We start from the raw sequence: 23,570 nt of genomic DNA on the forward strand, positions 1-23,570 counted from the left end.
GACCAACTACAACTCCCAGCATCCCCCGCAGCTTCCGGTCGGCAAGATGGTGGCGCGCAGAAGAAAGCGTGCGGCGCAGGAGTCTGATTCGGGGGTTCCAATCCTGCCCGGCTACTCAGGTGAGGGGCTGCGGGGCGCGAGGCCGGGGAGCGGCCAGGCTTCTCCAGGAAGAGGCTGAGGGGTCGGCAGTGGCTCAGGACCTTGAGGGGCAGTCACACGCTTGGACGTGAGCCCCAGAAGGTTCTGAAGCCCCGGCCCCCTCAGCTCACGCGGCGCCTCTTCCCGTCTGGCTTCACTTGGCTCGGGACGACCCTAGTTTGGCCAACGCTTTCCTTGAGTGAACCCGCCGCTACACTTTCCAGGGCGAACCTGTGTCCGTCTACATTTTCCACACCCCCCCCCCCCCGAGATACACCCATCCACTTATTAGCCCCTCGTTGCAATTCCTGGTCCAGCCCCCTCAGAGCTCATCTCGCCTGTTATGTGCCCTCCTCACTGGTTCTCCTGCCTTCTGTTTTTCACCCAGGTGCCAGAATGTTCTTTCTAAAGTCAGACTGAACTCAGATCTTGCCTCACACGCCCATCCCCGCAGAACTCTGTTCAGTGACTAAAGTTAGCACGTAAAACAAAATCCAGACTTCACATCCGTCCTATCCTGGCTCTAGCTAACCTACAGCTCTGTCTTTCTGTTTCTCCGAGACAACAAGCTCTTTACTCCCACAGAGTTTTTGTACTTACTGTGTCTTTTTCCTCTGAGTTCCTCAGACAGCTCTGCCCTGTTACAGGGCTTCGTGTCATTCTGGTCGAAGCTTTTATGTTAGTTCCTCAAAGAGGTGGTCCTGATAGATGCCTGTCTAAAGGCCTGTGTCACCCATTACCCTGCACTATTTCACTCTGTGTGTTTCCTTCCTGTTTGGAATTTTATTTATTTATTTACTTTTGGCTGTGCGGGGTCTTGGTCGCTGCTCAGGCTTTTCTCTAGTTGCCAGGAGTGGGGCTGCTCTCTGGTTGCAATGCTCTTCTCATTGCAGTGGACCTCCAGGGAATTTGGTGTATTTTTCAACTTGAAATGGTTCTTCTCTACCTTTGAAACCAACTTGAAATGGTTTTCCATTTCTTTACTTCATTCTTTTGTGGAGCATGGGCTCTATCGAGGTAGGGCATGCAGGCTTCAGCAGTTGCCGCTCCCGGGCTCTAGAGCACAGACCCAATAGTTGTGGTGCACAGGCTTCGTTGCGCTGTGGCATGTGGCATCTTCCCGGATCCGGGATCCAACCTGTGTCTCCTGCGTTGGCAGGTGTATTCTTCACCACTGAGCCAAGAGGGAAGCCCCTGGTGGAAGCTTTAATGTTACTTCCCCAAAGAGGTGGTCCCGAAAGGCCTCTGCCTCCCATCAGCCCGCTCTACTTCACTCTGTGTTTCCTTCCCATTTGATACCACCTTGTTACATGCTGACTTGTTCTGTCTTCTCACTTTACCACGTGAGCTTCCTGAGTGCAGGGCTTGCAACTGGATCCTCTGGATCCTCTCTGTGCCCTAAAGAAGGTGGTGAGAAAGACAGAACAGTCCTTAGCTTTTCTGAGGATTAAAGTTTATGGGAATGCTAGCGATTATCCAAATCATCACACACCAAGGGACTTAGAGACCGAGAGAGATGTTAAGAAGGCACAAAGCAGGTAGATCTAACCTGGCATGTAAGGCTCTCCTGAGGAAGTGAAAACCTGAAGAATGGATGGAAGGAGGCAGGTTGATGTTTCAGAACAGCATGGGTGAGGCCCTGGCTGATTGGAGCAACAGAGAGGACGCGTGTGGTGTGGAGAGGGGAAGATGGGGTGAAGAGAGGCTACACGGGGGACCGTGGTAAGGATTTGGGGGTGCTCTGCACCCCCAGAGCAGCAGTGTTTGAACCTCTCTTCTTTTGCATCCCACTTACATTCTCTCTATTACCGGCTTTGGAGCCCCTCCTGCGCAGATGATGTTGGTTCCGCCGCGTAGCCTGCGCAAGCATCTTGCACAGGCCTTGCCTAGGAGAAGAGCTCAGTGAAGGATGGGTGGATGGACGGACAGACAGGCACACAGGACTAGAAAGGGACAGCCTGAACCTGACTCATGTGTCATCCCTCCCCGTGCCCGTGTTCCTTCCAGCCATTCCGATAAAATTCTCTGAAAAGCAGCAGTCCTCTCATTACCTCTATGTGAGAGAGCACAAGGTTCGAGAAGGCACCAGGTCTTCCTGGCCTCAGAAGCGGACTCTTTTTGTCCTCAACGTGCCCCCATACTGCACAGAGGTAACTGGGTGTCTGGGAGGGAACCTGGGCCTGGGGCAGGGGCTCCTGTGGGCCCTCCACCCCTCAGTCCTCAGTGATGAGAGGGAAGCAGCTACCTGAAGCCCCGAGGGGCGGTGTCGGGAAGTCTGCATCTCTTGTGACAGGAAGTTGACTTTTTAAAGGTGTGCTTTTCAGATAAAAAAAAAGTGTGCTTTTTTAAATATAATTCTCTAGGGAGCCCATAGCTTTTTATACGTTACCCAGAATTGCTTGAGTTACATGTTTTTTTCCCCTGATTATAAAATTGATACATGTCCACTGCAGGTAGTGTTATAGTACAGCTGAAGTGGTCTGTTGCCTAAAGCAGTTGTTGCATAACTGTCTGCCAAGCATAATTCCACCCAAAGACAGAGACACTTGAATGTGAAAGTGTTAGTTGTTCAGTCGTGTCCTACTCTTTGCAACCCCGTGGACAGTAGCCCGCCAGACTCCTCTGTCCTTGGAATCCTCCAGGCAAGAATACTGGAGTGGGTTGTCAGGCCCTCCTCCAGGCAGACACTTGTTCTCAAACATTTTTTCATTGAGTATTGTGAAGGTTGTGCTAACTACTTGTGTGAAGTCTGACAACATAAACATTCTTTTGTTTTTAAATTGATACGTGTCCATAATAACAAAATAAGAAAAGCAGGAGAAAATAAAATTACCTCTGAGTCTACTGTGCAGAGATTTCCCAGGAGGCGCTAGTGTTAAAGAACCTGTCTGCCAGTGCAGGAGACATAAGAGACTCGGGTTCAATCCCTCCAGGAAGATCCCCTGGAGGAGGACATGGCACCGACTCCAGTATCCTAGCCTGGAGAATTCCATGGACAGAGGAGCCTGGTGGGCTACAGTCCATAGGGTTGCAAAAAGTTGAATATGACTAAGGTGACTTAGCAAGCATGCACTACTGTGCAGACATGTCTGTTACTTTTTTTTTTTCCTTCACAAAAGTATTTCTTTAATTTACAGAAGAGAAACTAAAGGAATTACTGGATTTTTGATGAATTTTTTTTTTCAGAAAAGAAATACTAATTTATAAAAGATTCCTCTGCAGTTAAAGAGAGAAACAGTGAGAGGGGAGGATGTCGTTTTTAATGTTTCCTGAAGACTATGAACAGAGAAGCACCTGAGCCCAAGTGTAGCACTCGCTGCACTTCACAGATTGAGCAAATCTGTGTCATCAGCGCCCAGACTGAAAAACAGAGCATCACCCACACCCCAGAAATCCCCCCGTGCCCCTTCCTCCTGCCAAGGATAACCACTATCCTGATTCCAGCAGGGTAGATTTAGTTATTTCTAAATGGTTGATTCAGGTAGTAAAACTTAATTGGTTGTCTTATAAAATCAGAGTATGACTAAAAACATCCCCACCTATTCTTTTAGAGACTCAGGTTCGATCCCTGGGTCGGGAAGGTCCCCTGGAGGAGGGCATGGCAACCCACTCCAGTATTCTTGTCTGGAGAATCGCATGGACAGAGGAGCCTGGCGGGCTACAGCCCATGAGGTCGCAAAGAGTCAGACACAACTGAAGCGACTTAGCACGAATACATTCTTGTAATAGTGGGAAAAAGAAAAGTTGAGAACCCACTCCTTCTTTGGAGATCCTTCAGAGAAACTGACAGGGGAAGAGAGAACTTTCAGCCAGATGGCCTTTCAAAGGGAGCAATCCCTTTCCGGAACAGACAGAGCATACCCTAGGCACATGCTCCAGCAGGGTCCGGTGGTAAAGCCAAAAAATTATACCTGAATTCTGTCTCCCCTCTGTCTCCTCCCTCACGAGTCCCTTTTTACCCACAGCTTTGAACACAAAGTCAAAAAAGGTAGTCCTATATATAGGACTACTAACGCATATATATGGAATTTAGAAAGATGGTAACGATAACCCTGTATGCAAAACAGAAAAAGAGACAGAGATGTACAGAACAGACTTTTGGACTCTCTGGGAGAAGGCAAGGGTGGGATGTTTCGAGAGAACAGCATCGAAACGTGTTTATTATCAAGGGTGAAACAGATCACCAGCCCAGGTTGGATGCATGAGACAAGTGCTCAGGGCTGGTGCACTGGGAAGACCCAGAGGGATGGGATGGAGAGGGAGGCGGGAGTGGGCATCGGGATGGGGAACACATGTAAATCCATGGCTGATTCATGTCAATGTATGGCAAAAACCACTACAATATTGTAAAGTAATTAGCCTCCAACTAAAAAAAAAAAAAAAAAGGTAGTCCCCTCCGGCCGTGGGGGTCTGGGGTTGTGACCTCGGTGTTGAGGAGGGGGTGGCGTGCCCAGGCCCTCTGTGCGCGCCCCCGCCAGGCTGGACTCCGAGGCTCCGGTGTGGCGGGAGGCTCACCCTGCACTTCTCTCCACCCGGCAGGAGTGCCTGTCCCGCCTCCTGTCCCCCTGCGGGCCCGTCCAGTCGGTGGAGTTACAGGAGAAGCCGGAGCTTTCTGAGAGCCCAAAGGAGCCCCCATCGAAGTTCTTTCACCCCAAACCAGTTCCTGTAAGCCTGCAGGACCCGGCCGCGCCAGTGCGGGTGTGGGCGGGGCCCGAGCGGCGTCCCCGGCGTGTGGGGGAACGTGGCATCCGGGGTGGCCGCGGCACTTCAGGGGTTGCCTGTGGTCAGGCCCGTCCGGACCTGTGTGGTCTAGGAGGCCTGTCCGCTGAGCGGCCTCCACCCGGATTTGCCACGGCCTGGAGCTTCCCGTCCGGCTCTTTCCATTTGTCCTGAGGGGGAAGCTCAGAGACATCTCTGCTTCCCGCCCGAGGGACCTCCCCAAGCACCCCCACCGCTGGCTTCACGCCGCGGAAGTCGATTCTTCCTTAGGCTCGGTCGCCCTGGTCTCCCTTCTCTGCGTCAGGGAGCCCACACCTCCTCCTGTTGAGGGGACTTTGCACTAGCGGGCGCCCCCCGCCCTGTCTGTCCGTCCACTCCTGGCCCCGGGAGAGCATGCCCTCCCCTGAGGCCCTCCCACAAGTGGAACAGGAGCCCCCGGGGTCCACCACTCCCTGGTGAAGACGTGGCATCGGGTCACTCTTAGCAGAAGTTGCGTAGCTAGGAGTGTGGGCGCCCCACCCCCGGGTAAGAACAGCCCTTCTCCCCCTGGTCCTGCGACAAAGTCAGGCTGACGGCGGGTAGGGGGGCCCTGAGGTGAGACGCCCCTGGGGAAGGCTCCGGCCGCTGACACCTCTCCTCCTGCAGGGCTTCCAGGTGGCCTACGTGCTGTTCCAGAAACCCGGCAGCGTGTCGGCCGCCTTGGCCCTGAAGGGCCCCCTGCTGGTCTCCACTGAGAGTCACCCTGTGAGGAGCGGCGTCCTCAGTCAGTACCGCGGCCCTGGGGCGGGGAGGGCAGCTTCGGGGGCCGCGCCTGCCTATGTGGCCTGGCCCTAAGGGCGGGGGTGGGAGGCCCTCAGGGTGGGCAGGGGTGAGGGCACCCGCTCGCCGCCCTGGACTCTTCTTCCGCCGCGAACCCGGGCCCACCCGTCAGCATCCCGGCAGCCTGGGCAAGGAGATCCTGCCCGGCTGCCAGGTCCTGGAGGCCCCTGAGGGGCGGGCCAAGGAATCACCATCTTCCTCACCCCCTTCTCCCTCAGAGTGGATCCGAGACTACACGGACTCAGTGCCGGACCCCGAGGCCCTGAGGGTGGAGGTGGACGCCTTCATGGAGACTTACGACCGGAAGATAGCGGAGGTGGGGCTTCCGCATGGGCGGTGGCTGGCTGGGCCTCCCAGCTGGTAACATCCAGTCTGAAACGGTCCTCTCAGGGGAAATGGTCTCTGGGGGGGCGGGCGGTCAGGGCTGGAGGGGAGCGGCCTGAGGGCACATGGTGCTGGGCGCAGAGGGAGCAGCCGGGGCCCGAGGTGCCAGGGTGGTGCCAGGTGTGGGAGAAGAGAGCCGAGAGGAGGCAGCGAGGGGGTCCTGGGGCCGCACGGTGGCTCCCAGGCGCCCGCCCGTCACCGGGCCCTGTTCCCTGCAGGAGGAGGCCAAGGCCAAGGAGGAGGAAGGCGTCCCGGACGACGAGGGCTGGGTGAAGGTGACCCGCCGGGGCCGACGGCCAGTGCTCCCAAGGACGGAGGCAGCCAGCCTGCGGGTGCTGGAGCGGGAAAGGCGGAAGCGCGCCCGCAAGGAGCTGCTCAACTTCTACGCTTGGCAGCACCGCGAGACCAAGATGGAGCGTAAGGGCGCCCCCTGGCTCTGTCCTTCACACCCCTGCCTGGGTGCCCGGCTGTGGTCTTGTGGCCACTCTGCCAGCCCCAGCCACACAGAGCTCCCTAGTCTGTTAGGCTGGGAGAGGGGTCCCGGGGGTCTCCCAGCACCCCCAAAGCCTTGCTTCACCTTCAGGTGCGTGTTGGTTGTAGGGAGGATAACAGAGGTATTTTTTTTTCTTTTAATTATTTGGCTTTGTTGGGTCTTAATTGCAGTGAGCAGGCTCTTAATTGTGATGCGTGGGTCTCTAGTTGAGGTGCCTGAACTCGGGTAGTTGTGGCATGAGGGCTTAGTGGCCCTTCTGCGTTTGGGATCTGAGTCCCCAGACCAGGGATTGAACCCGAGTCCCCAGCATTGCAAGGCGGATTCTTAATCCTTGGGCCACCAGGGAAGCCCCGTTGACCTGGTAAAGTTTCTGTCTGAAACCTCAGGCATGCCATCTTCTCCACTTCAGCCTGTGCCCTCTGACTGGGTTACGGCCCAGTTCCATTTGGTAGCATCTGTACCGTCTCTCAGCACAGGGGCGATGGGGGAGGCCGTGCTGAACGCCCACCCAGTGGGGAGTGGGGGCTGAGGGGAAGAGCCGTTGTCCTCTCGAGTGGGGGCCGTGGGGTGGGGCATAGCTCCCACCTGGCCTGCCGTCTGACCCTGGCCCTATATCCCCTCCTGCCCTCTCGCCAGATCTCGCGCAGCTGCGCAAGAAGTTCGAGGAGGACAAGCAGAGAATCGAGCTGATGCGGGCCCAGCGCAAGTTCCGACCTTACTGAGCCTTGCCCGCTCCCACTGGCCCCGAGGAGCCGGGTGGTGCCCGGCTGGCAGTGTGTGGCCCGGCTGGACCCGGGGTCCTGGAATATCCGTCTCAATGGCTGTGCCCAGGCCGAGGGGCCCCTGTGTGAAACCCCAGAGACCTGAGCCCATGGGGTGGGGTGAAGGACAGAGTCACCCATTGGTTCCCATGTGCTTCGGCCATCCTGGGGCCCGGAGCGAGGACTTGGCCTCCAGAAGCCCCTGGCCTAGAGCTGGCCCCTTCCCTGTTCTGGGTCCTGACCTTGGCCTGGCTCCGGACTCTCATCTCAGGGCTGACTGTCCGCTGTGTTCGCCCCTTCCTCCTGATGGAGAAGCCCCTGTGGGCAGTAAGACGGCCTCACAAGCAGGGAGAATACAAGAACGTTTTTATTTTTCATCCAGCTGGGTGGCAAGAAAGGACTACAAAAGCCAGCTGGGCCTATCCCAGGCCACATACACACCCGCTGCCCAGTCACAAAACAGACACCGTCCCCTCTTCCCGCCTCCGGAAGTCACAGATACTGAAATCAGAATCTTACACCCCTCCGCGCCCCCACCCCCAGCTCTGCCATAGCACTCGCTCTGGCCGTGCTAGTCTTCGGGACCAGGGCCGGTCCCCAGCACGGTGGCCTGGGCTCGGGAGCTGGGAGTCCGGTGCTGAAGCAGGTGGCTGTGGCCCCAGGCCCCGGGCTACAGTGGGGCAGGGCTCCTCTCCTTGCTCTGTAAAAAGGAGCTGATGACATCAGCCACAAGCTGGGGTTGGTTCATGTGGACGTAGTGATTGCCCGGGACTTCCACATACTGGAACCTCTGGGGAGGGGAGGGGACATGGGATGAGGTGACCCAGTGGAGGGCCGCCTCCCAGCGGTTCCGCGTGTCCACAGCTCTGCCGGCCCTTGTCAGTCAGGGGAGGGGGTAGTCGGGCCTGGCTCGGAGCCGGTGGGAAAGGCCTTCCTGGGAGGGAAGCACCCAGCCCTAGGGTTCTAGGCCACTCCGAGCTGAGGTTGTAGAGCTCGGCTGGGGCGGGCCAGCAGTCCAGGGGCTGCTCCTAGGTCTGGTCATCGGCTAACATTCACTTGAAGAAAGAACAAGCAGCCTTTCCAGCCTGCCCAGGAGAAAGGCCCACAGGGCAGGAAGAAAGACGCTAAACGCTGCCTTTCCGTCTGCTCAGGCCCCAGGGTCAGCTGTCTGTGGTGGGTGATGCTCCTAAAATGCCAGGTGCTCCCAGGAGCACAGGCAAACATGGGAGTCACAGCGCCCATCCCAGCCCTCCAACTTAGGCTGGCCCCTGCTGGTGGAACTGGTCATCTGTTCCCATGAGACCCTAGGAAATTGTAGCAACACTCAGTTGGGCGTGGCCCAGGAATACAGGAGGACAATAAAACCAGGAGATTCTGCCAATGAAAAGCCTGCTTTCTAAAAAAAAAAAAAAAGAAAAGCCTGCTTTCTGTGCTGATTTATATGTGATTCCAGGGACCACAGTGGAACAGGAGGCCTGGTAGCTCCTGGGGTTACCTGTTAGACCTGGGCCCAGAGCAGGGGTCCCAGTGCGAGAAAAGAGATGGAGAGGTGGAACCCAGGGCAGCCTGGCAGCCCCTCCCGACCCCAGCTGCCCTGAGCCCTGAACACCCACCTCTCTCAGGACAGACTTAAGTGAGTTGGTCCCGAACATTATGGACTCCCTGTTGGCGTCATTCTCTCTCCGCAAGGCATAATATCCTTCGGTTGCCCTGGAAGATGAGAAGGAAGGCTCACCTGGGACCAATCCCTGCATGCCCTGCCTCCCCCCTGGGCTCTAGGCTCTGAGACCGGCCCAAGCCCAGGCATCCCTCTGACCTTCCCACCGCCGGGCCCTTCAAGCCCAGGTTTAGTTCAGGGCTGCGGCACTCAGTCCCCACTGGCCCTCAGCTCAGCAAGGCCTGCACAAGGTTCATCTCGGGACCTTCCCAGGGTCACAGCCACTGAAGGGTGGAGCCAGGATGGGCTTCTGAGGGCGTGCTTTCTCTTTTTTTAACAGCTTTATTGAGTTAATTTCACCCATTTAGAATGTACAGTTCCATGGATTTTGGTACATTCAGAGGTGAGCAACCATCACTACAGTCAATTTTAGATCCAATTTATCACCTCAACTGAGCCATAGGTGATCTTGCAATGCAGAAGGTCCAGTTCCTGGGTCCAGTTCCCCTGGAGGAGGAAATGGCAGCCCACTCCAGTATCCTTGCCTGGGAAATCCCATGGACAGAGGAGCCTGGCGGACTACAGTCCACAGGGTCACAACAGTCGGACATGACTTAAGCCACTAAACCACAACCACCACCACCGTCACCTCAACAAAATCCTAAACCTGTAGTTTGCGCACACAGCTCCAGGTCTTACACAACCACCAGTTGGCCTTGCCTCTACATTTCCCCCATGCCTCAAGCGATAAAAGAATTTGCCTGCGGGGCAGGAGAGGCAGGAGATGTGGGTTTGGTCCCTGGGTCTCGAAGATCCCCTGGAGGAGGAAAAGGCAACCCGCTCCAGTATCCTTGCCTGGGAAATGGCTGTGGACAGAGGAGCCTGGAGGGCTACAGTCCACGGGGTCGCGAAGAGTTGGACACGACTGAGCACGTGCTGGATGTGGACTTGCAAGTGAACGGGATCACACAGTACGTGGGCTTTCCTGACCGGCCTCTTTCAATGAGTCTAATGTTTTCAAGGTTCCTCCCTGTTGCAGTGTCACTGCGTCACTCCATCTTATTGCTGAAAACAGTCCATCGTGTGGACGGAGCCTATTTGCTTGTTGGTGAGCTGAGGGGCATCGGAGTTGCCTCTGACACGGTTCATTCTGTTACGAAGGACACCGCTGTGAGCCACCAGCACTCGCTGTGGTGTGGACAGACCCTGGGGTCACACTGAGGAGTGGAACTGCTGGGTCACATGGTGATTCCAGGGCTTGAAAAACTGCCAGACCTTGCCGAAGTGGCTGCACCGTTTTACAATCGCAGCAGCCTGGCAGGGTTCCAGTTCAGCTCCTCCACAGCCTCAGCAGCGCTCGTTATCTCACTTGTGAAGTCTAGATGTCCCAGAGGGTGTGCAGCGTCCCTCCCTGGGGCTGGGATTTGCCCCCCGTGAGTCCCTGCCTTCTGAACCCCTGTGCTCAGCAGACGTGTCCCTGGAAGTCACGGTTCCTGCCAGGCCCCAGGTCCAGGATGAATGCTGTGGAGCGGGGGTGGCATCTGAGCCCCCCTCGAAAGGATGTTCAACGGGCTGTGGGGCCCGGAGGCAGCAGATGGCCTCTGGCTGACGATGGGGGAGGGGAGGACAGCAGATGGAGGCGTGGGGCTGGCCTGGGGATGCGCGGGGCCTGGCGTGGCTGGAGGGTTTGGGAGGACGGGGCCAGGCAGTACAGACACCTGTGGAAAGGTGTGGTGCCGTCCCTGTCCACCCCTAGTGCCCTCCTCCCGTCCCCCCTCCCCTCGCCTGCCTTCCACACACCAGCGACCCATGGGGCGGCTCCCAGTAAAGATGGCAATGTGGTCTTATACCAGGAGACCTGGGCATTCCTGAAACTCAGGTCTGTCTGGGGCGCTTGGTTCCGACTTACTTGATGAACAGGATGCGGGCCTGCAGATTTTTGATATACTGCACAAACAGCTCCTTGCCGACGATGTCGAAGCAGTGCTCTGGCTGCAGAGACAAAAAACCCCACTGAATTTTCGCCATGAGGCCCCAGGCGCTGCTGTGGGTGGAAACCCAGCTCTCTTGGGAGCAGCAGACACCCCTCCTCGGGCACCCAACCAGGACCAAGCCCCCTGCCTAGTCACATCACCACCTCAACAGAGGCTTCACCTCCCTCAGACTGCAGACTCTTGTCCCCATCATCATTCTCCGTCTTGGGCTCATGGCTGCCCAGGCAGACGACATGTCCAGGCCCCCCTCAGCCAGGTGTGGCCATGCCACTACATGCAGAGAAGTGACCTGGGCCACTTCGGGCTGAGGTTTTAGGACTGAGGCGTGACACGGTACCCATACGTGGCTACTGAGGGCTTGGCATGGGGCTCGTCCAGCCTGAGATGTGCTGTCTCACTGGATTTTAAAGACTTAGTATGAAAGTGAAGTGAAGCCGTTCAGTCGTGTCCGACTCTTTGTGACCCCATGGACTGTAGCTTACCGTGTTCCTCTGTCCATGGGATTTTCCAGGCAAGAATACTGGAGTGGGTTGCCATTTCCTTCTCTAGGAGATCTTCCCGACCCAGGTATTGAACCCTGGTCTCCCGCATTGTAGGCAGATGCTTTATCATCTGAGCCACCAGGGATTTTAAAGACTTACTATGAAAAAATAATGTCAACTATCTTGACTATTTTTTTATGTTGACTCCATGCTGAAGTGACAACACCTTGGATACACTGAGTTAGAAGGTATTATGAAAGTCGACTTCACCTGCTTCTTTTCACTCTTTTTGTAGGGCCACTAGAAGGTGTGACTTTAACATGAGCTCACATCACACTTCTACTGGACTGCGCTGCTCTGGGCTGAGAGCCCTCTGAGGGCGGGAGCTCTCAGGATTTCCTGTGTCCACAGCTCTCGGCACACGTGTGACAGGCACGGGGTTCAGTGAGTGTGTGCCGAGTGGGTTAATTGAAGAGCGCCCCCAAATGGACTGACTTAATGTCTAGTTCCCCTACAGCATCTTGAGGAAGCTGCACGCACACACACAACTATCTGGTCAGCCAAGAAAACTCATCCTTGTTCTGCCCTGACCCCTCCCAGCTATCGCCTTCTCCTCAGGCTGCAATGTCCAGAAACAGAGGTCCCCCTGTCAACTACAAGGCCTGATGGATGAAGATTTACTGAGGACCCAGACATGCCACATGTTATCTCCTCCCCGGAGGATCAGAAAGGCAGAGCAACTGTGTCATAGTCAGGCTTCCCAAGTGGCTCAGCGGTAAGGAATTCATCTGCCAAGGCAGGAGATGTGGGTCCCATCCCTGGGTTGGAAAGATCCCCTGGAGAGGGAAATGGCAACCCACTCCAGTATTCTTGCCTGGAGAATTCCATGGGCAGAAGGGCCTAGCGGGCTATATATAGTCCTTGGGGTCACAAAAGAGTTGGACTCGACTTAGGGACTAAACAAAAAAAGGTGACAGAAGATGGTGGCAGAATCCTGCCGCCTGCCCCGCCCCCTTCCCCCAGTCTCTCAGTTCAGTTCAGTCGCTCACTCATGTCCGACTCTTTGCGACCCCATGGACTGCAGCACGCCAGGCCTTCCTGTCCATCACCAACTCTCGGAGTTTACCCAAACTCATGTTCATTGAGTCGGTGATGCCATCCAACCATCTCATCCTCTGTCATCCCCTTCTCCTCCTGCTTTCAATCTTTCCCAGCATCAGGGTCTTTTCTAGTCAGTCAGTTCTTCGCATCAGGTGGCCAAAGTATTGGAGTTTCAGCTTCAGCATCAGTCCTTCCAATGAATATTCAGGACTGATCTCCTTTAGGATGGACTGGTTGGGTCTCCTTGCAATCCAAGGGACTCTCACGAGTCTTCTCCAACACCACAGTTCAAAAGTATCAGTTCTTTGGTGCTCAGTCTCTCAGCCTCATTTTAATCCTGCTTCTCCCACCAGGACTGGGACCCTCTGGCTTAATGGCCCAGGCAGGCACTCAACAGAATTACATGCAGGTCCCCAAGGCAGAGATTGAGGATATCACCGCCATGCACGTCTCCAGACGTGAAAACAACACAGATCTGGGTTTGTGCAGTGCTTTCCTCAAAGGCAATAATATGAAGGCTCCAAAAAGCCTTTGAGGATAGCTGCTGGGCACATCTTATCTCCTTCTGGCTTCTTTTTTCTTTTCTTCTCCATCCCTCCTTTGACCTTCTTTTCCTAGTCCGCTTTCATTCCCTGATCTACATTTTTCTTTCATAATTCAAGTGTGGTCTTCTCATGTGGCTCAGCAGTAAAGAATCCACCTGCCAATGCAGGAGATTCAGTGGGTTTGATCCCTGGGATGGGAAGATCACCTGGAGAAGGAAATGGCAACCCACTCCAGTATTCTTGCCTGAAAAATCCCATGGACAGAGGAGCCTGATGGGCTATAATCCATGGGGCTGCAAAAGAGTCAGACAACTTAGCAACTCAACAATAACAATAAATTCAAGTGTAACTTAAAGTGAAGTCCACAGACCTGAGTGTTACCTCATCATGGCCTCTGACACATGGATACATGTGTCACGTAAGGATGTAACCATGACCCAGATGGAGGTTGGAACTGCTCAGCAGCCAGCCGAATCCCTCTGGGGGGTCTTCTCCAAGGACACCACCTGTTCTGACCTCTAGCTCCCTACATCAATTTTGCTGCTGTTCGAACTTCATATACATGGAGTCACAGTGTTCTTTTTGGGTTCGGGCTTCTTTTGGTTTGTATGTGTGTTTTTCACATTCCTGTATGAATGTGTGACAGTTTATGCATTCTATTGTTGACAGACATTTGGGTGATCTCCACTTTGGGGCTATTAAGAATCAAGTTGCCATGTCTTTTGGAGCACACAACGCGCAGTGTTGCCGGATGTATATCTAGGGTTGAGATTGCTGGGCACAGAATTTGCATATATTTTCCTTTAGTAGTTAACTGCCGGTTTTCCTAAATGGCTACATCACCTTATCCTTCCTCCCACAGTGTGGGACAGTTCTGCATTCTCCACATCCCCACTGAGACTTGGTATTTACTGTCAGGACTTCGGTTTTAGCTGCTCTGGAGCGGGTGTGGAGGTCTCTCCCTGGGGCTTTGATTGGCGTTGCCCTAATAACTGACGGCGTCCAGCACCGTTCGTGTGCTCATCGGCCATCTGGATGGCCTCTTTCAGAAAGGGTCTGTTCAAATCTTTCGCCAGTTTTTAAAACTGAGGTTGTCAGCCTCTAATCTTAATTAATATGTAGGAGTTCCTTACGTATTTCAGATATGAGTCCTTCAGTAAACCTGTGTGTTTAAATATTTATTTATTTGGCTCTGTCGTGTCTTAGTTGTGGCACGTGGGCTCTAGTTCCCTGACCAGGGATCAAACCTGGGCCCTCTGCATTGGGGGCGCAGAGTCTTAGCCACTGGACCACGAGGGAAGTCCCCTTTTTCATTAATATTCTGTTTTTTAAAAAAATATTTATTCGTGTTTATTTATTTGACCGCACTGGGTCTTAGTTGCAGCATGTGGGATCCAGTTCCCTGACCAGGCATCAAACCTAGCACCCCTGCACTGGGAGAATGAAGTCTTAGCCACCAGGGAAGTCCCTCTTTTTTTTTTTAATATATTCTATTTTGATGAATAGAAATTCTAAAATTTAATAAAGCTGTATTTATCAACATTTTCATTGATTCATGGTCTATGTATGTGTATTGTTCTACTTAAAACATATTTGTCTACCTCAAGGTCATGAAGCCATTCCCTAATTTTTCTTCTAGAACATTACTGTTTCACTCTTCATATTTGATCTATGATCCATGATGAATTAATTTTTTGTATATTGTGTGAGGCAGGGACCTAGGGTCATACTTTTCCATCTAGATAACCCACTGCCCGCCCCCCACTGAACTGAGGTGGTGCCTTTATTATAAGTTGGGAGATCCTCATTCATAACTTTCATAATTAAATTCCGGAAGTATTCCACAAACTCTTCCCAATATAATTTTTAACAGAAGTTGATGGCTCTAAACTTCATTCAGAAGGGAGACTATGCAAGAAAAAGCAAGAAAATGTGTGAAAGAACAAGGAGAGTGGACTAGTTCTACCATCAAAACGTATTAGAAAGAAATGGGAATTAGAACGTGTGACTTGATGTGGACAAAGAGATCGATGGGACATACAGGGCAGGGACAGGCCCATCCTGGAATTTGTCTCTTTGGTGACTTAGTTTCTGCCCCAAGGGGAGTTTTCCCATCTGTGGGTGGCCCTCACTCACCCTTGGGCCCTGTGATGACCACGGCTCCCCCTGCAGAACAGCTGTGGGACGGTGGGCACAGTCCCCGAGGCTGGAAGGGCATTTCCAGACACCCTCAAAAACAAACAAACCGACTTCCCTGTGGTCCAGCGGTTAAGAATCCGCCTTGCAATGCAGGTGATGCAGATTCGACCCTGGGTGGGGAAACGGACTTTACATGCAGCAGAGCAACGCAGCCCTTGCACCCCGACAACTGAGCCCACAGGACACAGTGAGGACTCCTTGTGCCGCAGCTAAGAACCGATGAAGCCAAATAAATAAAAAAGTGAATCAATATTCTAAAAAATAATAAACTGGCAAGGGTAGTACTACTACAGAAACTTAAGGAAAAAAACCCAAACTGCGCTCTGGGAGGTGGACAGCTGGGGCAATGGCCTGACTCAGGCCCAGGGGGGCCAGCCAGGAGACTCTCCCTGGAGGAAGACTTCTCCATCAGGGCCTCCAGGACCCTGATGATTAGGATCAAGCCGTAAGCTCTACCTCCCCCGCCAAGGATGGGCACTCAGAAGACAAGCCACAGAGAGTGAACCCGGGTGGGGTCAGCCCAGATTAACTGGCGGTGGACCCACTGGTGTTCCTCTGGGAAAAAAATGAAAATGGATCCCTACCCCTCCATGGACTTCCCCAGTGTCTCAGCAGTAAAGAACCTGCCTGCTAATGTAGGAGACCTGGGTTGGGAAGATCTGCTGGAGGAGGAAACAGCAACCCACTCCAGTATTATTGCCTGGGAAACCCCATGGACAGAGGAGCCTGGCGGGCTACAGTCCATGGGTTGGACTCAACTGAGCGACTAAACAACAAGCAACAACCCCTCCATGCTTGAGAACAAATTCCAGCTGGATCAAAACCAAAACTCGAACACTCCCATCCCCTTGGCTGATGCCCTGGTTCAGGCCTCACGTCCACGCCTGGGCCTGGGCGACAGCTCTCAGCGGGCTCCCTGGGGCCAGAACGTCCCTCCTCTAGTGCGAGCAGTGTAGAGCATTTTACTCTCTTACACAGTTGCAGAAAAAGCAAGTCTGCGAGCGCCAGAAGTGACAACACAGCGCCTGGTCACTCAGCGCGTGACCTTAGCTGGTCTTCCCACCAGCGAAGCCCAGGAAGGCGTGCACAGGGGCTGACACCGCCTGTCGGCTCACCAACTGGCTGCGTGAGTGAATAAACGAGTGAATGCGTTTTCTTTCTGCACACAAGACAACTTAGGCTCAGAGAGGGTAAGTGCCTTGCCCAAGGTCACACAGCCTCTCTGTGGTGGAGATGACTGAGTTTCTAGAGTACGCCTGTCACACACCCGCAGGCCTCCAGACCACCTGCCGGTTTCTGAGGCCTTTGGTTTGCTTGTTTTTTGGCCACACCCTGCTGCATGCAGAACTTCCCCAGCGAGGCATCAAACCTGAGCCCTCAAGTGCAGAGTCATAGCCACTGGACCGCCAGGGAAGTCCTCTAAGGCCTCTTGTTAACCAGTCCCTCTCTCTCTCCTCTTTTAGTCTTCAAACCCTCCAGCAGGAACCCCCTCAGATGCCCAGAACCGACTCCAAGGCCTCACCTGTGTGGTCACAAGTGCCTGAGCATCCTTCCCTTCTCCACCCCCCTCCTGGGGCCCACCTGTCCTAAGGGACTTCTGACCATGCTCTCCCCCAGCTGCCGGCTGGCTTGCCCCAGAACTCCTACTGCCCTTCCAGTCATTCCAAACCCATCTAAGCATTTGTCACCATTTGGCAACCCACTCTAGTATTCTTGCCTGGAATATCCCATGCACAGAGGAGCCTGGTGGGCTACAGTCCATGGGGTCCCAAAGCAGCAGACACGACTTCGAGACTAAATAACATGTAAACACCTGAACAATATTAAAAAAAAAAGCCCTAGAACAAGAGTTTGTCTGTATAGAGTGTCTGTGTTTGTCTGGGTAGAGTGTCTGTGTTTGTCTGGGTAGAGTGTCTTTCTAACAGCAGGCCTTGCCTTCATGGATGAATGGTATATCCATATTTTTTATTGTTGTTTAGCTGCTAAGTGGTGGTGACTTTTTTCGATCCCATAGACTATAGCCCACCAAGCTCCTCTGCCCACGGGATTTCCCAGGCAAAAAAAAAATCTTTCCCAGGCAAAGATCCCATGGACTGTAGCCCACCAAGCTCCTCTGTCCACTGGCATTTCCCAAGCAAAAATGCCATTCCCTTCTCCAGGGAATCTTCCTGACCCAGGGATCGAATCCATGCCTCCTGCATTGGCAGGGGGATTCTTTACTGCTGAGCCACCAAGGGAGGCCCATGTCCATGTTCCGTTCAGTTCAGTTCAGTCGCTCAGTCGTGTCCGACTCTTTGCGACCCCATGAATCAATATTACTCAGACACAAAAGGAATGAAATTACGACACATGCTATAATGCGAGGGAACCTTGAAAACACTTATCTAAGTGAAAGAAGCTGGACACAAAAAGTCACACATTGTGTGATCCCACTTCTATGAGGCACCTAGAGGAGTCAACTGAGAGAGACAGAAAACAGTCCGGTGTTTTCCAGGGGCTGGGGGAGGAGGATGGGGGAGTCGGTGTTTAGTGGGTACAGAGGTTTTATTGGGGATGATGATTGATGCTTTTGAACTGTGGTGTTGGAGAAGACTCTTGAGAGTCCCTTGGACTGCAAGGAGATCCAACCAGTCCATCCTAAAGGAGAACAGTCCTGGGTGTTCATTGGAAGGACTGATGTTGAAGCTGAAACTCCAATACTTTGGCCACCTGATGCAAAGAGCTGACTCATTGGAAAAGACTCTGATGTTGGGAAAGATTGAAGGCAGGAGGAGAAGGGGATGACAGAGGATGAGATGGTTGGATGGCATCACCAACTCAATGGACATGGGTTTGGGTAAACTCCGGGAGTTGGTGATGGACAGGGAGGCCTGGCGTGCTGCGGTTCATGGGGTCGCAAAGAGTCGGACACGACTGAGCGACTGAACTGAACAATTTTGGGGTGGTGACAACTGCACGACATCATGAATGTATTTAATGCCACTGAGTAGTACATTATGAATGGTTTGAAAACGGTTATTTATCATGCTATATATATACATACATATATATATATATATATATATCTTACCACCATAAAAAAGGAAAGAGGTTGACAGGCACTGTGAAGGGTTGGGAAGACAGTAGCACTCACCAAAGTGATCCTCCGATCTCTGTTCAGCCACACACCTGAAAGGAAGCACAGACACGTGGACTCAGCCTCGCTGGTCGCTAGTGGAGGGGGGTGGAGACACAGCTCAGTTCCCCAGGGACCCTGGGTCCTTCCAGCCAGGGCTCGTCTCCTCTTCAGTCTGGGCCCGCAGGGACCACCCTGAGCACCCTCTCGGGCTTCCTCAGAGCAGAGCCTGCCCATAGCTACCCTGCCATGGACTGGAGTGGTCCATGCAGGTGCCTCCAGGCCATCCTGGAGAAAGTACAGGGTGACGGTGGTGGTGGTGGGAACAACTACCCACCTGGTGTCACACTCTCATCTCTGGGAACCCCGAAATGTTCAGTGGGATCTTTATGTCCCAGGAAGTACCAAAGAGCTAAGAAGAACATCATCACTTGTTGGAGAGAAATCGAGCCAAAAAAGAAAGGTTGTGTGTTGGGGGGAGGCCTGGGTGGTCCCAGCTCCATCTGGGTTCTCTGCCACCGTCCCTGTGGGGGCCACCTAATCCCGTGTGGCTCAGAGGGTAAAGAATCTGTCTGCAATGCGGAAGGCCTGGGTTCCCTGGGTGGGGAAGATCCCCTGGAGGAGGAAATGGCAACTTACTCCAGTATTCTTGCCTGAAGACTCTCATGGACAGAGGAGCCTGGTGGGCTACAGTCCATAGGGTTGCAAAGAGTCTGTCACGACTGAGCAACTAAGAACAGCACAGAACAGCGACATGTGACCCAGCAATTCCTGCCTGGGCAATGTCCCCTCAAGAAAGGGCTGCAGGAGTCAGGATGGCAGCCGCCATCAGCTCCCTCCCAGCTAGTCTGGCACAAGTGTCCAAGTCCCCAGCGTGAGGCCACCTCATGCCTGCCTAGGAGACTCTCCAAGACCAATAGGAATTAAATCAACAGCTGGAAAAAAAAGAAAGAAGTGGAAGAACATAAAAAGAGAAAGATAACTGCTGAAGAAAAGCACAAAGAATGGGTTCAGAAAAAGAATGAACAGGTTTTTATAGTGGGAATTCTTATCCAGAACCAGCCTTTTATAACCCAATTCCAGGGAAACCAATTCCTGCCCCCCCAAAGAAGTGAAGGATCTCTCAGGAAAGAAGGATAAGAGGCCGTGATAAGCCAGCCACATGGGTCATCCTCTCTGGTAGGGCACAAAGCTAGAAGCAATCTTTGTCTTGGAACTCTGTGCAGAATACAAAGATAATAGATGTGGGAAATTACATGCTTTTACCCGGAGCTATTTAATTTTAAAATCACAATTTTTTTTTTTTACTGCTCAGTTATTAGTAGTGCAACATTTTGATGGATCATTGATAAGTTCAAGTTTTTGCATTTGTACACGGAGTCCTTAGAGTTAATTGAGGACACTCTAAAAATGAAAACATTTTCATTTGTATAAATGCTTCAAGGTTGATCTTGGCATATTGTTCAGCAAGATAAGGGTCTGAGTATCTAACAATCATTTGTATTTAGCTTATATTAAAACTACCCTCTAATACCAATAAAACAAACACTTTTCCATGTGTTCTTTCATACTAAAAAAAAAAAAAGAAAGGGCTGTAGGGTGTCAGGGAGGGTGAGGAACCTCAGAGCCTGGAGGCAGCCTGATCTAAGTAGTGCAGGGCCTGAGTCGGGGAGAGAATGCAGTGACATGGGTCACCCCACAGACGTGCTGCCTGAGAAGCAAGGCCGTCTCCTCCTTCACACACGCCTTTGCGCAAACATCACGCTCCCAGCCAGGCCTCCGGGGACCTTTCCTCACACCCGACCTCCCTGCACAGGGGACCGCAGATGATTTCTTTCTCTCCCTTCTTCCCAGAAATTTCTAATGCGTTCTGTCATCTACCCTCTGTGCTTCTTTCCTCTGCTAGGTCACAGCTTCCATGAGGACAAGGGGATTTGGTCTCTTTGTTTGTCCACAGCTGATTTTTCAAATGGATTTTTGCCTGCGCTGGGTCTGCGTCGTGCACTTGACTTTGGTTGTGGGGGCTGCCCTTCGTGGTGGTGTGGGCTTCTCACTGCCGTGGCTTCTCTTGATGAGGAGCGTGGGCTCACAGGCTCTGTTGCCCCTTGCCAAGTGGAGTCTACCAGGATCAGGGATGGAACCCGTGTCCCCTGATTGGCAGGTGGATTCTTAACCACTGGCCCACCAGGGCAGTCCCACAGCTAATTGTCGGTAGGGGTTCTTGGGCATTTGTCACTCAAAATACTTAGAAGGAGCATGTAATTGGAAGACTCTCTGGTCACTGCGCTACTAAATCACCACTGTCTGCTGTAACCACGGCCAAGGCCTCTGGGCTGCCTTCAGCTCCGGCCACGACCTCCCTGCACAGATGACACGCTCTGCTGCGTGTGCAGGACTGGAGCTGACCCCGGGTCCTCTGGCCTCCAGGCTCTCTGCCCTGCTCCCTCCTCCAAGCCTGAGCTTCTGCTGCTCAGAGGATGTGAAAAGACTTAAAAGGGGGGGCATTTATCTCGGGGGTGGGGTGACCTCCAAGGTACTGGGGACCCCACAGTGCTGTTTTCTCTGCCCTGAGGCCCTGCCCCTCCCTGAGGTCGTTTCCATCTCTTCCAAGCCTCGCCGCCAGCTGACACCCGCCCCGCCTGGGCACTCCCGCACCTGTCTGCTTTTCTGCCTGCCTCTCCTCTGACAGTGGCCTCTGTGAGGGCAGGAACAGTGTTTCTCAGACCAGTGGGCCACAGCAGCTGTCACTTAAATAAGGAGTCCAAGTACCAGGTCCAAGAGCAAGTGGCCCCGGCATCCCTGGTCGTCAAAGAGACTGGTGCGTGGTGTTCTCTCAGTGAGAGTCCGATCCCACAGTCAGCACGTGCCAGCAGCCCTGAGCAGGGCTTTGTGCCAATTCACCTCATTTAATTCCCTCAACAACCACACAGAGGCAGACGCCAGCATCTGTTTTACTGGGAAGGAACCAGGGAGGGTTGAGGTTGAGCTTGGCCTGGTGGCTGGAACCCCTCAGGCTGGCCCAGTCCCTGACTTGTGAGGGACGCTCCCCCACCCCAAGGGTTTAGAAATCCCTGGAAAGTTGCATGAAATGTACATTTCATAAGAAAATAATTTTGAAGGCAGGAGACGTTATGAGAACCCTAGACTCCCCGCTTCCCTGCAACAGCCGACAGTTTGAGACTGTGCTGTGGTGATATAATACAACACATTTTTCAGTCCTGCTCTTTGGCTCCTGGCCAGAGCGCCTAAAAACTGTCACTTCCTAAAGCGGGAGAAATGCTAGGGGCATCTTTTATCCTAACACTTGGTCTCTGACACAGAACTCCTAAATCTCTTGGGATTTCCTGGGCAATAGCTGGGTCTTTTGTTCAAATGGGGTGATCCTGGGTGGTTCTTGGAAAGCTTTAGGATAGGGGCTGGTCACCAGGAAGATCAAGCCATGATTAGGAGTTGGAACTTTTAGCCCCACCCTAGTCCTTCGGGGACAAGAGAGGGACTGGAGGCTGAATTGGAGAAAGCAATGGCACCCCACTCCAGTATTCTTGCCTGGAAAATCCCATGGACGGAGGAGCCTGGTGGGCTGCAGTCCATGGGGTCGCTAAGAGTCTGACACGACTGAGCGACTTCACTTTCATGCATTGGAGAAGGAAATGGTAACCCACTTCAGTGTTCTTGCCTGAAGAATCCCAGGGACGGCGGAGCCTGGTGGGCTGCCGTCTCTGGGGTCGCACAGAGTCGGACACGACTGACGAGACTTAGTAGCAGCAGCAGTAGCAGCAGAGGCTGAATTAACAATCAAAGATGCATGCCTATGGGGTAAAGCCCCATAGAAATCTCTGCGTTTGGAGAGCTTGCGGGAGGTGTTGGGAAGGTGGCGCACCCCTCCCTTTCTCTGCTGGCACCTGCCAAGGTCACGGACTCAAACACCCACAGGAGCTGGGCAGAGTGGGTGCTGCACCCACCAGCACATAGCAGGGTCTCCGTCCAGCTGCTGTTGCCTATACTGAAGGTGTTGCCAGGTCTTTTCGTTTTTCAAAAGAAAACCTCCCTGATGGTCCAGCAGCTAAGACTCTGCTCCCAACGCCAGGGAGCCCGGGTTTGATCCTCGGTTGGGGAACTAGATCCCACACTGCACAGCTAAGAATTCTCATGCCACAACTAAACATCCCGCGTGCTGCAACTAAGACCTGGCATAGCCAAATAAATGAACAAAAAGAAACTGGAACTCTCCATTTTCACACACAATCTTTCTATTCTAAATGAGAGCGACCTATTCAAAATGTCCCTCATGTCAAATTTTTGTGCTTCAAGTGCACAAGTCAAAGCAAATCACGCTTGCAGCCCCAGGGCAGCCCAGCTAGTGACCGAGTCAGAGCTGCAGCGGCCGAGTGCTGACACAGGGCTATCCGTGGTCACGAAAACCACCCGGAGCAGGACTCTCCCCACCTGCCGCCAACTGAGCTTGTTTCTAGACGGCCTGGGCCAGGGCTGTGACAGGAAGGCAGATAAGAGGCAGATAAAATCGGAGCTGGCCTCCCTCCTCACCCAGCTTGCTGCCTCCTGCTTTTCCCAGAAGCCCAATCAAGCTCCTGCCTCAAGCCTTTCCTGGAGGTTTCCCTGCATCACTGGGTTCAGAGGTCACCTTCTCCACGAGGTCAACCCAGGCCCTTCTATTGAAGAGAGCAAAGGACAGGCTCGGCCCCAACTCTGGCCTTCTTACTCGCTGTTTTTTTTTTCCTAGAGTGCTCTCATCTCAGGCTCTGGGAAGACCTGGGGAGAGAGACGGGGCCACACACGGGCCAAGGAATGCCTGAGGCCACCAGAAGCCAGGAGAGAGGCACAGACGGCCTGTCACAGCCCTGCCAACACTCTGATCTTGACTTCTGGCCTCAAACTGTAAGAATAAATGTCTGCTGTGTAGGCCGTCCCGTCTGTGGGGCTTTGTATCGGCAGCCCTAGGAAAGAAACACACATCCTGGGGGGTTGGGTTGGATGATGGGGGTGTGACCGGCTCCAGAATGCAGTGGGGGGCTGTCAGGGGGTCAGGACTCAGGAGGAGCCTGGGACACCAGCTCCCCGGGGTCACCCTGTCTGGTTGGGTCTGGGAGGCTGCTTGGTCTGCTTTTAGGTTAACCCCGGGCCTCGAAGGGGCACACTTCTGTG

General features: G+C 53.5%; 2 protein-coding genes across 7 annotated transcripts in view; one reads left to right on the forward strand and one right to left on the reverse strand.

Annotated features, from left to right (window-relative positions):
- Window positions 1-7,787, forward strand: RRP7A (ribosomal RNA processing 7 homolog A). The gene is made up of 7 exons (XM_043440888.1): window positions 1-119; window positions 2,146-2,288; window positions 4,678-4,803; window positions 5,503-5,620; window positions 5,895-5,992; window positions 6,279-6,477; window positions 7,190-7,787. Exons 1-7 carry the CDS (start codon window positions 47-49, stop codon window positions 7,273-7,275), a joined length of 843 nt encoding a protein of 280 aa, XP_043296823.1. The 5' UTR covers window positions 1-46; the 3' UTR covers window positions 7,276-7,787.
- SERHL2 (serine hydrolase like 2) overlaps window positions 7,664-23,570 on the reverse strand; it is a 21,693-nt gene continuing 5,786 nt past the window's right edge. For 2 of the 6 annotated variants that reach the window (XM_043440885.1, XM_043440881.1), the window contains 5 exons: window positions 18,426-18,460; window positions 15,230-15,402; window positions 10,881-10,963; window positions 8,928-9,024; window positions 7,968-8,104 (listed from right to left, as the gene is read on the reverse strand). In XM_043440885.1, the coding sequence (XP_043296820.1) occupies window positions 8,966-9,024; window positions 10,881-10,963; window positions 15,230-15,402; window positions 18,426-18,460 (350 nt within the window). In that variant the 3' untranslated portion in view covers window positions 7,968-8,104; window positions 8,928-8,965. Of the gene's footprint in view, window positions 8,105-8,927; window positions 9,025-9,830; window positions 10,122-10,880; window positions 10,964-15,229; window positions 15,403-18,425; window positions 18,461-23,570 lie in introns of those variants that run through there. The other 4 variants (XM_043440882.1, XM_043440883.1, XM_043440886.1 and 1 more) reach the window with 4 other exon arrangements.

Source organism: Cervus canadensis, chromosome 21 (assembly GCF_019320065.1).
Source record: "Cervus canadensis isolate Bull #8, Minnesota chromosome 21, ASM1932006v1, whole genome shotgun sequence".
NCBI classification, from domain to species: domain Eukaryota; kingdom Metazoa; phylum Chordata; class Mammalia; order Artiodactyla; family Cervidae; genus Cervus; species Cervus canadensis.

Excerpts from the sequence above, each read along its gene's own strand:
- RRP7A (XM_043440888.1), top strand. The coding sequence starts at position 47 with ATGGTGGCGCGCAGAAGAAAGCGTGCGGCGCAGGAGTCTGATTCGGGG. Across the intron at positions 120-2,145 it reads AATCCTGCCCGGCTACTCAG|CCATTCCGATAAAATTCTCT; the intron begins GTGAGGGGCTGC and ends TGTTCCTTCCAG. Across the intron at positions 4,804-5,502 it reads TTCACCCCAAACCAGTTCCT|GGCTTCCAGGTGGCCTACGT; the intron begins GTAAGCCTGCAG and ends CTCCTCCTGCAG.